Below are 14250 nucleotides of genomic sequence, written 5' to 3'. Positions count from 1 at the left end.
CATGTTTCCCAGGCTGGTTTGGAACTCCTGAGCTCAAGTAGTTAGCCCACCTTGGCCTCCCAAAGTGCTGAGATTACAGGCGTGCACCACCACACGTGGCCAGCTCCGGTTTTTACTGCATAGTGTTCTGATTTTTAGGAATACATATGTTGCATTTTATAGTAGAACTGGCTGTAAGCAAAAGTCTAACAAAATATTGATAGGGTAATAGTATATATAGTACTAATTGTCAGTTGCCATAATTTAATATTGTTTGACTTTTTACTTTTTTTTTTTTGAGATGGGACTTGCTGTATTACCTAGGCTGGTCTTGAACTCCTGGGCTGAAGCAGTCCTCTTGCCTCAGCTTCCTAAGTATGTTTGACATTTTTTGATATTTTAAGTAGTAACAGTTACCTATTATAATTGATATTTAGCTAACATCTGTTGTTATTTTAACATTCCAGGAAATTATTATGCAGAAGCTCTAAAGGTCTATGTACTTCTCTGGTGTTTTGATTTTTTTCTTTTTCTTTTTCTGTGAGTAATTTTATAAAACTGGTTTCTAGGCCAGGCTATTTATTATTTTATTTTATAGACGGGGGTACATGTGCAGGTTTGTCACATGGATATATTGTGTAATGGTGAGGTTTGGGCTTCTATTGTGTCCATGAACATTGTACCCAATAGGTGGTAATTTTTCTTTTTTTTTTTTTTGAGACGGAGTTTTGCTCTTGTTACCCAGGCTGGAGTGCAATGGCGCGATCTCGGCTCACCGCAACCTCTGCCTCCTGGGTTCAGGCAATTCTCCTGCCTCAGCCTCCTGAGTAGCTGGGATTACAGGCACGCGCCACCATGTCCAGCTAATTTTTTGCACCTTTAGTAGAGACGGGATTTCACCATGTTGACCAGGATTGTCTCAATCTCTTGACCTTGTGATCCTCCCGCCTCGGCCTCCCAAAGTGCTGGGATTACAGGCTTGAGCCACCGCGCCCGGCTAGGTGGTAATTTTTCAATCCTTATCCCTCTCTCCCCCTCTGCCCTTTTGGAGTTCCCAGTATCTGTTAATTCTCACTATGTCCATGTGTACCCATTGTTTAGAGACTCTTGTCTCAAAAATTAATAAAATAAAATAAAAAATACACCTTTCTGCCGGGCGTGGTGGCTCAAGCCTGTAATCCCAGCACTTTGGGAGGCCGAGGCGGGTGGATCATGAGGTCAAGAGATCGAGACCATCCTGGTCAACATGGTGAAACCCCATCTCTACTAAAAATACAAAAAACCCCGTCTCTACTAAAAATAGAAAAAAAATTAGCCGGGCCATGGTGGCGCATGCCTGTAATCCCAGCTTCTCAGGAGGCTGAGGCAGGAGAATTGCCTGAACCCAGGAGGCGGAGGTTGCGGTGAGCCAAGATCTTGCCATTGCACTCCAGCCTGGGTAACAAGAGCGGAACTCAGTCTCAAAAATAAATTTAAAAAAAAATATATATATATATATATATATATATATATATATATACACATACACACACACACCTTTCTAAATCCCAATGCCTGGCACTCTGGTCTAGGCTAAAATAATTTGTTTGTTTGTTTGCTTTTCAATAGGGTCTCACTCTTTCACCCGGGCTGGAGTGCAGTGGCATGATCATAGCTTACTGCAGCCTCAAAGTCCTGGAGCAATATTTCAAGTGATTGAGATTCTCCCACCTCAGCCTCCCAAGTAGCTAGGACAATAGCCACTTGACACCATACCCTGCTATATAGTCATTTCTTACTTGGAACTACTGTCCACATTCTGATGCTCTTGTTTCCCCTTGTCTTGTCTCCCTCGAATCCATTCTCCTTGCCTTAGCCAACTGTGTTTCTTAAACATAAATACAAATGTGTCACTAGCCTGTTGAAAACCCTGCAAAGGGTTTTCACTGCCTTTAGGATTAAAGACTCAACTGTGTTTTTTTTTTTTTTTTGAGACGGAGTTTTGCTCGTTACCCAGGCTGGAGTGCAATGGCGCGATCTCGGCTCACAGCAACCTCCGCCTCCTGGGTTCAGGCAATTCTCCTGCTTCAGCCTCCTGAGTAGCTGGGATTACAGGCACGCACCACCATGCCCAGCTAATTTTTTAGATTTTTAGTAGAGACGGGGTTTCACCATGTTGACCAGGATGGTCTTGATCTGTTGACCTCGTGATCCACCGGCCTCGGCCTCCCAAAGTGCTGGGATTACAGGCTTGAGCCGCCGCGCCTGGCGACTCAACTGGTTTAAAAGGCCTCATGAATTGTTGCCTCTGCCCACTTCTCTATTCTTTCCTTCCTAGTACTCATTGCCAGTGTTTCTTGCTTTTTTGACCCCACTCCACAATAAGAAATATATTTTCATTGCGACTTAGTGCATACCTATGGGTATATGGGTGTAACATGCACACTATATATATATGAACTGAAATAATCATATAATAAATTGTATAAAATTGAAATAGTAAACATCTTCTATTTTATTTCACTGAAAAATTCTAATAGCGCCATACTAAATTTATTTTTTGACCCATGGTGGATGAAAGCCCACAATTTGAAAAAGCACTGTTCTGTGCATCAGTCTAAGTGAACTTAAACAGCATCCCCCAGCTCTCACACATATCACACACTTTCATCGTCAGGCCTTTGTATGTGCTGTTCCTTTAGACTCAGACATCTGTCCCTTCTCTCTTGTCTGGTTTTGTACTCATCTTTAGATTTCACCTTAAAAGTCATTTCTTTGAGTAAGCCTACTATGTCCTTAGATTTGGGTAAACTCTTTCGTTGGTCATGTGTTTCCAAAACATTATTTTCCTGTCATCATACTTGACATCCTTTATAATTATTTAATGGCTTTGTCTCTTCTCCTTTGACTCCACTCCTTACCCCAAGAGTAGCAGCCTGTGCATTGAGAAATGAATATTCTAGGCCAATTTCTGGCATGTATAACAGTGTAGGCACTTAATAACTTATTTTGGCAGAATAAGAAGATACTGCTTAATGTAGGAGAGAGTATGAGTGAACATGCTAGAGAGGAAACTGAAAATTAAGTAATAAAAGAATGGCAAACTACTTAGTTAAAGATGATGGTTGTGCCAGGAATTCCGGAAGCTTTGCCTTGCCATTGTTATTTTAGAACTCCTGAAAGCTTGCAGTGTTCCTTAGTTTACTTTAGTTTCTGTACTGGCATAGGTATATTAGCAAAAATTAATTCATTGCTTACATCATAACAAAGGACTATTATCTATAGGTTGTTATAGAAAATAGGAGAAGCAGAAGCAGAAGAGGTTCGATAAACACGTGGTATACTCAACCATGTCCCAAACATGGCTAGTTGCTGAGGGTGTGACAGCATGATAGCAAGCAAAGTCTCGGCCCTGCCCTTGAAGAATGTAAGGGAAACAGACATATAGATAAGTAATCACACAAATTAAAATGTAGCTTTGATATTAATAGATTCTGTGGTGGTATATTAAGAAAGTGCATTACTTTAGTTTTTTTGGTAATGCATATGCTAAAGTAGTTTTCATTGGTATTTGCCAACAAGAAGTTAAGCTTTTTTTTTTTTTTTTTTGAGAAATGTTCTCTGTCGCACAGCCTGAAGTGCAGTGGTGTGGTCTTGGCTGACTACAACCTCTGCCTTACGGGCTTAAGTGACCCTCCTGCCTTAGCTCTCAAGTAGCTGGGACTATAAGGGTGTGCCATCACACCTGGCTAATTTTTTTTGTATTTTTAGTAGAGACAGGGTTTCACCATGTTGGCCAGGCTGATCTCAAACTCCTGGCCTCAAGTGATCTGTCCAAAGTGCTTGGATTAACAGGTGTGAGCCACCATATCTGGCCAAGTTAAGCTTTCTACATTCACTAAAGATGGTGTCCTTAGTATTTCTTTCTGTGAATAAATAGCATGGACATAGGCAAGGTGAAGAAAATGAAGTCCCAAAATTATAGTTGGCACACCAGTTAAGGTTTAGCTTTAGAAGCTGTCCTGGGAAGAAGTTTATCTCTTTTGTTGTTGTTGTTGAGACAGGGTCTTGCTCTGTTGCCGAGGCTGGAGTGCAGTGGCATAATCTCAGCTCACTGCAGCCTCTGCCTGCCAGGTTCAAGTGATTTTTGTGCCTCAGATACCTGAGTAGCTGGGATTAGAGGTGTGTGCCACCACACCTGGCTAATTTTTTTGTATTTTTAGTAGAGACAGGGTTTTGCCATGTTGGCCAGGCTGGCCTCAAACTCGACCTCAATTGATACACTCGCCTAGGATTCCCAGAGTGCTGGGATTATAGGCATGAGTCGTGGTACCTGGCCAGAAGTTTCTCTATCTCTCTCTTTTTTTCCTCCACAGGGCAAGTTCTCCAGGTGTGTATGTTAGTGAACCATTTACTCTCTTTTTTTTTTCTTCCCCCTGAGATGGGGTCTTGCCATGTGGTCCAGGCTGGTCTTAAACTCCAGGGCTCAGGTGATCCTCCTGCCTTGGCCTCCCAAAGTGCTAGGATTACAGACGTGAGTTACCATGCCTGGCCTAAACCACTTACTCTTTTCTTTTTTTTTTTTTTTTTTTGAGACAGAGTCTCGCTCTGTCACCCAGTCTGGAGTGCAGTAGTATGTTCTCAACTCACTGTGATCTCTGCCTTTCAGGTTTATGCAGTTCTCTGCCTTCCAAGTAGCTGGGATTACAGGCATATGCCACCACGCCCGGCTAATTTTTGTATTTTTAGTGGAGACAGTATTTCACCATCTTGGCCAGGCTGATCTTGAACTCCTGACCTTGTAAGCCACATACCTCAGCCTCACAAAGTGCTGGGATTACAGACATGAGTCACCGCAATCGGCTTTTTTTTTTTTTTTTTCTTAAATGAGAGTCTGGCTCTGTTGCCCAGGCTGGAGTGCAGTGGTGCAATTTTGGCTCACTGCAACCTCTGCCTCCTGGGTTCAAGTGATTCTCCTACCTCAGCCTCCTGAGTAGCTGGGATTACAGGTGCCCACTCCCATGCTTGGCTGATTATGGGTTTTTGTTTTGTGTTGTGTGTGTGTTTTTTGAAGTGGGGGGATCGGAGTCTCACCCTTAATTGCCCAGGCTGAAGTGTAGTGGTGTGATCTCGGCTCCACAACCTCCGCCTCCTGGATCAAGTGATTCTCCTGCCTCAGCCTCCTGAGGAGCTGGGATTATAGGCATGCACCACCATGCCCAGCTAATTTTATATTTTTAGTAGAGACAGAGTTTCCCCATGTTGGTCAGGCTGGTCTCAAACTCCTGACCTCAGATGATTTGTCCGCCTTGGTCTTCCTACGTGCTGAGATTATAGGCATGAACCACCCCGCCCAGCCAGTTTTTGTATCTTTCATAAAGATGGGGTTTTATTATCTTAGCCAGGCTTGTCTGAAACTGCTGACCTCAAGGGATTCCCCCCACCTTGGCTTCCCAAAGTGTTGGGATTATAGGCATGAGCCACCACACTGTGCCCTAGACTGCATTTTTTTTGATAGAGTCTCGCTCTGTCACCCAGGGTGGAGTGTAGTGGCACGGTCTCAGTTCACTGCAACTTCTACCTCCTGGGTTCAAGTGATTCTTCTCCCTCAGCCTCTTGAGTAGCTGAGATTACAGGCATGCGTCACCATGCCTGGCTAAATTTTTGTATTTTTAGTACAGATGGGGTTTCACTATATTGTTCAGCCTGGTCTCAAACTCCTCACCTCAAGCAATCCACCTGCCTGGGCCTCCCAAAGTGCTGGGATTACAGGTGTGAGCCATGACGCCCAGCCTAAACCACTTATTTTTGATGGGCTTTCAATTTATCCTGATATTTTTTACATTTTATAGTAAGTGATGATTTAATAGTGATTAGCTTATATTTAAGGTTGTTATAGAATTGTTAATACTTAACGGTTATTTATTTTTTTGAGACAGAGTCTCACTGTCGCTCAGGCTGGAGTGTAGTGGCATGATCTGGTCTCACAGCAGCCTCTGACCCCCAGGTTCAAGCAATCCTCCTGCCTCAGCCTCCCGAGTAGCTGGAATTACAGGCATGCGCTACCATGCCCAGCTAATTTTGTATTTTTAGTTTGCCAGGCTGGTGTCAAACTCCTGACCTCAGATAATCTGCTTACCTCAGCCTCCTAAAGTGCTGGGACTGTAGGTGTGAGTCACCTTGCGTGGCCAATACTTAGACTTACTGACTTAAGCACTGCAGTAGTTCATGAGGTGCACAGTTAACGTTCTTGAAGATGAAATCTTCAGGAAGTTTTAAGTAAATCATGTTGACAATCAGGAGTTCCTAACAAAAGTTATTTAATGACTTGATTATTTGGACATTTCTCATTTTGATGCATTTAAGAAGCTAACAAATTATTTCCCTGTGTGACCTTTGAGATTTTTATGAAATAAATGTTGTATGTATCAAAGCTAATGACCGATGATTGATTACCTTATTAGTCCCTTGTTCCCTTCCTTCATAAAGTCATTCATTCAACAAATAACTTATCAACTGGCTACTTTGTGCCAAACATTTTTTACAAGTTGTAAGGGTAGATATGATAGAGGAAGTCCCTGTTTTGTGGAGGTTCCATAATAGTGAAAGAGTAGAGGGAGGGAGACAATAGGGAAATAAATGGACAAGAATTTAAAATAGCATTAGGTACAATAAAGAAAGCATAATGTATTGGTATGATTGAGTGATTTGGCAAGGATCCAGGGAGACAGTAGATCCTGTGGTCAAAGAAGGCCTCTTTAAGGAATTACTGTCTAAGGTGAGACTTGAACCATAAAACAGAGCCAGCTGTTAAGAACTGGAGGGGAAGCCGGGCGTGGTGGCTCACGCTTATAATCCCAGCACTTTGGGAGGCTGAGGCGGGTGGATCACTTGAGATCAGGAGTTTGATACCAACTTGGGCAACATGGCAAAATCTTTGTCTCTACAAAAAATACAAAAATTAGCCAGGTATGGTGAAATGCTTTTGTAGTCCAGCTACTGAGGATGCTGAGGTTGGAGGATTGCCTGAGCCTGCGAGGTTGAGGCTGTAGTGAGCCGTGATTATGCCACTGCACTCTATGTGGGGTGTCAGAGTGAGACCTCATCTTAAAAATAAAAAAAGAATGAGGGAGAAGGGGAGGCTAGTGGGATCAGCCAGCAGTGCAAGGACATAAGGCCGATGTGGGCTTACCTTGTTGAAAGGGTGAAGGAAAGCTTAAGTGGTCAAGCATAGAGGTAGAGAATTACAACAGGTTGGTAGGAGTTGAGGCCAGAGGCCTGTCTGAGATTTTTAACTTCTTCTTGTGCTGTGGACCTTCTTGGCTTCTGATGAAGTCCATGAACCCCTTAGAATAGTGTTTTTAAATACATAAAATAAAGCACATAGAGTTACAAAGGAAACCAATTCTATTGAAATATATTTATCAAAATATGAAACAAATGCTTGATGTGAGAATGTCCTTTTTGTTAATGCATTGAAAAATACCTGACAGCCTATTTTAATTCCGAAGTAAGAGTGAGATTAAATGATGCTTTATCTCAAAACTGGCCCGGGGCGGTGGCTCATGCCTGTAATTTCATTACTTTGGGATGCTGAAGTGGGTGGATTGACAAGGTCAGGAGTTCAAGACCAGCCTGGGCAGGATGATGAAACCCCATCTCTACTAAAAATACAAAAAAATTAGCCAGGCATAGTGGTGGCCACTTGTAATTCCAGCTACTCGGGAGGCTGAGGCAGAGAATTGCTTGAACTGGGGAGGTGGAGGTTGCAGTGAGCTGAGATAGCGCCACTGTACTCCAGCCTGGGCAACAGAGCAAGACTCTGTCTCTAAAAAAAAGAAAAGAAAAGAAAACTCAGAAAAGAAAAAAAAAAGATATCTTGATTATCTTGATGTGAAGATATAACTGTTGTTTTAATTGGTAACAAGACACAAGTACTGGTAATACTGCCATGGCTTGTTGCTTATATTCATAAGGAAAGCAAATGCTAAATTTCAGCTAGAGGCTAGAGAAAATAAAACTGGAATTTGCTTCTGTGTTTATGTACTACTACGAATTCCAGGAGTCCTTTTGTTAAGACCTCAGGATAGCTTGTATAGGGCTTTCTAGCCTGTGATCACTAGTGGAGAATGTAGCTTTTCAAAATCTGGTTGGAAATTGGCAACTGAGCTTCAGTACAAGTTACAAGGAAGGGAAGGAATTTAAGATGCTAGTGAAAGCTTGCAGGATAAGGGAGCAGGTGAACTTAGAAGCAAGTTTGTAAACTGAGAAGGACTGCAGCAAAGTGGGCTCATGTGCTTGAGGAGCTAGAGGACATGTTGAGGGTGACATAGGCTATGAAGTTTGTACAGATATTTATGCAGTACGTATTCTTGGAAAACCTTCAGTCATGTGCTAGAAAAATAACAACTTATGGAAAAAACTGGGTTGAGGCAGACCTGAAAATAAATGAATTTTTAAAAACCACTACTGTGACCTGGTAAAAGCCCCATAAACTGCGTACCTCGACCACACCTTGGCTTTCTGTTGAAACTGCTCTTTGTAAACCTAGTATGACAGGCAAGCAGTCCAAACCCACGCCATCATGGGCCCTGTGACTTGTAATAAGTAACTAAGGCTTGTGATTTCCACCCTATCCAAACAATGTATAAACTAACGCTTATCTTGACTTCTGTAAACCACTTAAGTAACCGTCGGAATGTCCAAAGTCTCCTGGCCCTCGGAATGTCTGAAGCCCCTCATCCTCATCCCCGCCCAGGAGGTGGTTTATGGGCATAAAAGGTCTTGACATGCTTCTTTCGGGGCCACGGGTTGGAGAGACATGAGTACTCCGTGGCTGCCAGCAATAAAGACTCTGCAATTTGACATACTTTTGTCTTGGTGTTGATTTTCTATACTCACTCTGGTACAACACTGCTAACAAAAGCATAACAGAGTGTAATAAAAACTGTGACCTTCCTGGCATTTGCTCCCAAGCACCAGCATCAGCTGACTTTTTGAAGCCTTAGATCCGTGGCTCTTGTTTTCTCCTTTGAGATGTGGATCCTTGTGGGAATTTGCTTCTAATAGAGGCTAGTTTTATCAAAATTAAAACTTTGAACCAGGGTATGGAATTCAATCAGTTTTTTTTCTTTTTCAAAAATGCTGGCAAATGTTTTGTATCCTTGAGCTTTCCCGTGTATCTTAACATAATGAGTCGAAAGCACAGTGGCTTTAAGTGACTCTGAGGTCTTCATTCTTAAGGCTTATTCTTTTAATTGTATAAGAGCTTAATCTTGATCCCTTTAAAACAATGGGCTGGGGAAAAAAATCATTCATAAATTAATGCCACCTCTGAATTTTGCTGCCACAATTCATCTGTTTACCAATAGCACATGAGCTAATTTGGAATAAAGAACCAGGCATTGTAGCACAACAGACATTATGTGGGCAAAGTGTTGTTTATATTCTGTCTAAGTAGTGCTTCACACGTATTACTATTTTCTAAATATGTGTAGATGATGTGATTAATAATAAAACATGAATTCTTGAAACAATTTTTACTGACTTTATAGTAGCTTTTCATTGTTTTCTGAGTAGCTACTAAAATTTCTAGAGAAGTTTGGGAACAGTTGTTTTAGAATGAAATGCAGTGGGTATTAGAGATCACTTGCAGAATTCTTCGAAGGGAATTTATTGGTGATTACAAAGAAAAAAAATCCTTGCGTTATACCCATAGAAATACAGAGTAACTGTTGTTGAGCGTCTGTTAAGTGTTAAGAACTATACAAGTATTGTGTATAATTATTTCATTTCTTATTTTCTGGTAGCTATTTTTATTATTTCATTGTACAAAAAGGGAAAAGGAGGCTCAAAGTAACATGCTCCAGATAACAGAGCCAATAGGTAGCAGAGCTGGGATTGCTACCCAGGTCTCTAATCCTGCTTGCTTTTTCACACTATGTACTCTGTTGCTTCATTTACCCCTTCAACATGATTCTCCAACATGTACTCTTTTTTTTTTTTTTATTCCCCGAGATTGAGTCTTGCTCTGTTTCCCAGGCTGGAGGGCAGTGGTATGATCTTGGCTCACTGCAACCTACACCTTCTGAGTTAAAGCGATTCTCCTGCCTCAGCCTTCCGAGTAGCTGCGATTACAAGTGCCTGCTACCACACCTGGCTAATTTTCAAATTTTTAGCAGAGATGAGGTTTCACCTTGTTGGCCAGGGTGGTCTCAAACTTCTGACCTCAAGTGATCTGCCCACCTCAGCCTCCCAAAGTGCTGGGATTATAGGCATCAGCCACTGTGCCTCGCCTCCCCAGCATGTACCCTTAAATGCCGTTAAGCACAGTTCCATTGTATAAAACTTGGCTTGATTTAACCTGTTAATTGGAATACTGTCATTAATGGAAATTAGGAATATGAGGTAAGTGAGAGGTTTTATTTTTATTTATTTATTTTGAGATGGAGTCTCACTCTGTTGCCCAGGATGGAGTGCAGTGGCATGATGTTGGCTCACTGCAACCTTGACCTCCTGGATTCAAGCAGTTCTCCTGCCTCAGCCTCCCGAGTAGCTGGGACTACAGGCGCTTGCCACTATGCCCGGCTAATTTATTTTGTATTTTGGTAGAGGGAGGGTTTCACCGTGTTGCCCAGCCTGGTGGCAAACTCCTGAGCTCAGGCAATCTGCCTGCCTCAGCCTCCCAAAGTGCTGGATTACAGGCATGAGCCATTACACCCAGCCTAGAGGTATTATTTTATTTTTATTTTTATTTTTATTTTTTTTTGAGACAGAGTTTCACTCTTGTTACCCAGGCTGAAGTGCAATGGCGCGATCTCGGCTCACCGCAAGCTCTGCCTCCTGGGTTGAGGCAATTCTCCCGCCTCAGCCTCCTGAGTAGCTGGGATTACAGGCACGCGCCACCATGCCCAGCTAATTTTTTGTATTTTTAGTAGAGACGGGGTTTCACCATGTTGACCAGGATGGTCTTGATCTCTTGACCTCGTGATCCACCCGCCTTGGCCTCCCAAAGTGCTGGGATTACAGGCTTGAGCCACCATGCCTGGCCGGAGGTATTATTTTAATGACTTTGACTTTGGGTTATTAAATCTATAAGAAATAAAATTCATTTAGTCATAATTAATGTCATGTTTCTACATCTGTATTACTTGTTGGGTTTATAGACAAGCAAGGGGGTAATGTATTATTCATGGGAAGCTTTGAGTGCTAGATCATCTCCCTTTCTGTAAAATAAATTGAGTACTAAACAATTTTACCTGAGTAATTTTGGAGACCTGTACTATTTGTATATTTTGGATCAAATGATGCTTGTTTATCTCAGTCAGGTTTTCATGATTTGTATTTTTAAAACTGAGGTCTTTTTATTTGTTTTACTACTTTCTTTTAGGAAAACACCAGAAATTGTTGTTGGCAGTTTTTGTGACTCCTCTTACTGATCTTCGTTCTGATTTCTCCAAGTTTCAGGAAATGATTGAAACAACTTTAGATATGGATCAGGTATGTAATATACTTTTTAATTTAAGCTATAGAGTATTTTTGAAAAGCAAAGGCTACAGTAAGAAAGTTTTTAGAGTTTTCTTTTTAGTATCTGTAAGTGTAGCATCTTTGTAAACAGTGGATGTAAGATTAAGTGACAGATGGAAAAAGGATTTTTTTGTGGGGAGGGGTTTAAAAAAAGTTTATCAGTAAATATTGTAACTTAAAATAATTTCATAGGATTGGATTACATCATTTTGAATTATTGAGGTATAATTCATTTTAAACTTAGATGAACATTAAAATTATTTCCCCAGACCAGATAGCCTTAAATTAATGCTGAGTTGAAATCTTGAAAATATGTGTTAAATGGGCATATGAGAGACTAGGTAATGTGTAAATCCTAGCCCTTTGAGAGGCCAAGGTGGGCGGATCACTTGATGCCAGGAATGCAAGATCAGCCTGGCCATATGGTGAAACCCCATCTCTAATAAAAATACAAAAAATTAGCCAGACATGGTGGCACACACCTGTAGTCCCAGCTACTCGGGAGGCTAAAGCAGAAGAATCACTTGAACCTGAGAAGCAGAGATCATGCCACTGCACTCCAGCCTGGGTGACAGAGAGGAGAGACTCCATCTCAAATAACAATAATAATGTATGAATAAATCAAAGCAAATCCACACACAATCTAAGGAAAAATCCCGAAGTGCTTTAGGATGGCAGGAACACTCCCCTTAATTTCTTTTTTTTGAGATGGAGTCTCTGTTGCCTATGCTGGAGTGCAGTGGCCAATCTTGGCTCACTGCAACCTCCGCCTCCTGCGATTCTCCTGTCTCAGCCTCCCAAGTAACTGGGACTACAGGCACGTCCCACCATGCTTGGTCCATTTTTGTTTTTTTTTTTTTTGTTTTTTGTTTTTTTTTTTTTTGGAAAAAGGATTTAAAAAAAATATTTCAGCACATGAAATAAAGATTAGCAGAGGAAATGAATATTGTGCATAATTGTCCTGGTTAAAGACAGTCTCATAAATGAACAGTTTCATAAATGTACCTGTTTTACTTTTAAAGAGAAGGGAAATTATAGTCACTGGAAAAGGAAAGAGAAGTTAGAAGTAAACATAGGACACACAAGAAAACTTTCATTTTGTTTCTTGCTTTTCTTTTGAGACAAGGTCTCCTTCTGTTGCCCAGGCTTAAGTGCAGTGACGCTATCATAGTTCACTAGCCCTTCAAACTCCTGGATTCAAGTAATCCTCCTGCCTTAGCCTCAGTAGCTGTAAATACAGGTTATCACACCTGGCTAATTTTTTAAAAAAAATTTTGTTGAGATAAGCTCTCATCATGTTGCCCAGGCTGGTCTCACAACTCTGGCCTCAGTCTTGGCCTTCCAAAATGCTGGGATTTCAGATACAAGCCACCATTCTGGGCCACTTTTATTTCTTTTCCATGTAGAGAGTTCTTTGCAGGAGGAGGTTAGAATATGTGTGCATCTCCTAAATAGTTATCGAATATAACTAAAAAGTTAAGAGGACTCTACTGTTCACTACTTCTTCTTCTTCTTCTTCTTCTTCTTCTTCTTCTTCTTCTTCTTCTTCTTTTTTTTTTTTTTTTTTTTTGAGACGGAGTTTTGCTCTTGTTACCCAGGCTGGAGTGCAATGGCGCGATCTCGGCTCACCGCAACCTCTGCCTCCTGGGCTCAGGCAATTCTCCTGCCTCAGCCTCCTGAGTAGCTGGGATTACAGGCATGCGCCACTATGCCCAGCTAATTTTTTGTATTTTTTTTTTTAGTAGAGACGGGGTTTCACTATGTTGACCAGGATGGTCTCGATCTCTTGACCTCGTGATCCACCCGCCTCTGCCTCCCAAAGTGCTGGGATTACAGGCTTAAGCCACCGCGCCCGGCTACTTTTTTTTTTTTTTTTTTTGAGATGAAGTTTCGCGCTTGTTACCCAGGCTGGAGTTCAATGGCGCAATCTCGGCTCACCGCAACCTCCGCCTCCTGGGTTCAGGCAATTCTCCTGCCTCAGCCTCCTGAGTAGCTGGGATTACAGGTACACGCCACCATGCCCAGCTAATTTTTTGTATTTTTAGTAGAGGTGGGGTTTCACCATGTTGACCAGGATGGTCTCGATCTCTTGACCTCGTGATCCACCTGCCTCGGCCTCCCAAAGTGCTGGGATTACAGGTGTGAACCACTGCACCCAGCTCTACTGTTTATTTCTTTTTTTTTTTTTTTTTTTTTTTTTTTTTTTTTTTTTTTTTTTTTTTTGAGACGGAGTTTCGCTGTTGTTACCCAGGCTGGAGTGCAATGGCGCGATCTCGGCTCACTGCAACCTCCGCCTCCTGGGTTCAAGCAATTCTCCTGCCTCAGCCTCCTGAGTAGCTGGGATTACAGGCACGTGCCACCATGCCCAGCTAATTTTTTGTATCTTTAGTAGAGACGGGGTTTCACCATGTTGACCAGGATGGTCTCGATCTCTCGACCTCGTGATCCACCCGCCTCGGCCTCCCAAAGTGCTGGGATTACAGGCTTGAGCCACCGCGCCCGGCGTCTACTGTTTATTTCTAAAAGTTCTTGTTAATTGAGAACATTTAGGATTTAAGTGATCTGTAGCTCATGTCTTTAACAATTTTGAGTGATAATTTATATATAAAGTGAGAATCGTTTCTGAAATCATTGAAATATCCTTACATGAAAGTGAATTTTAAAGCACAGTTGATGAAATGGTAATGTTTTGTTTTATGTCTGTTAAAAATTTGTTTATATGAACACGTTTACTGTGGTGAGCTCATTGAATATAGCGCTTTTAAG

General features: G+C 41.7%; 1 protein-coding gene across 1 annotated transcript in view; it reads left to right on the top strand.

Annotated features, from left to right (window-relative positions):
• Positions 1 to 14250, top strand: part of MSH2 (mutS homolog 2) — a 95034-nt gene that overhangs the window by 45153 nt on the left and 35631 nt on the right. The window contains exon 8 of the mRNA XM_039478500.2: positions 11348 to 11457. Coding sequence (XP_039334434.1) covers positions 11348 to 11457 — 110 coding nt within the window. The remainder of the gene's footprint in view (positions 1 to 11347; positions 11458 to 14250) is intronic.

The sequence above is a fragment of the Saimiri boliviensis genome, chromosome 1, assembly GCF_048565385.1.
Source record: "Saimiri boliviensis isolate mSaiBol1 chromosome 1, mSaiBol1.pri, whole genome shotgun sequence".
Taxonomy (NCBI): domain Eukaryota; kingdom Metazoa; phylum Chordata; class Mammalia; order Primates; family Cebidae; genus Saimiri; species Saimiri boliviensis.
Note: the sequence above shows the minus strand (reverse complement) of the source record. Positions and strands in the feature narration are given on the sequence as shown.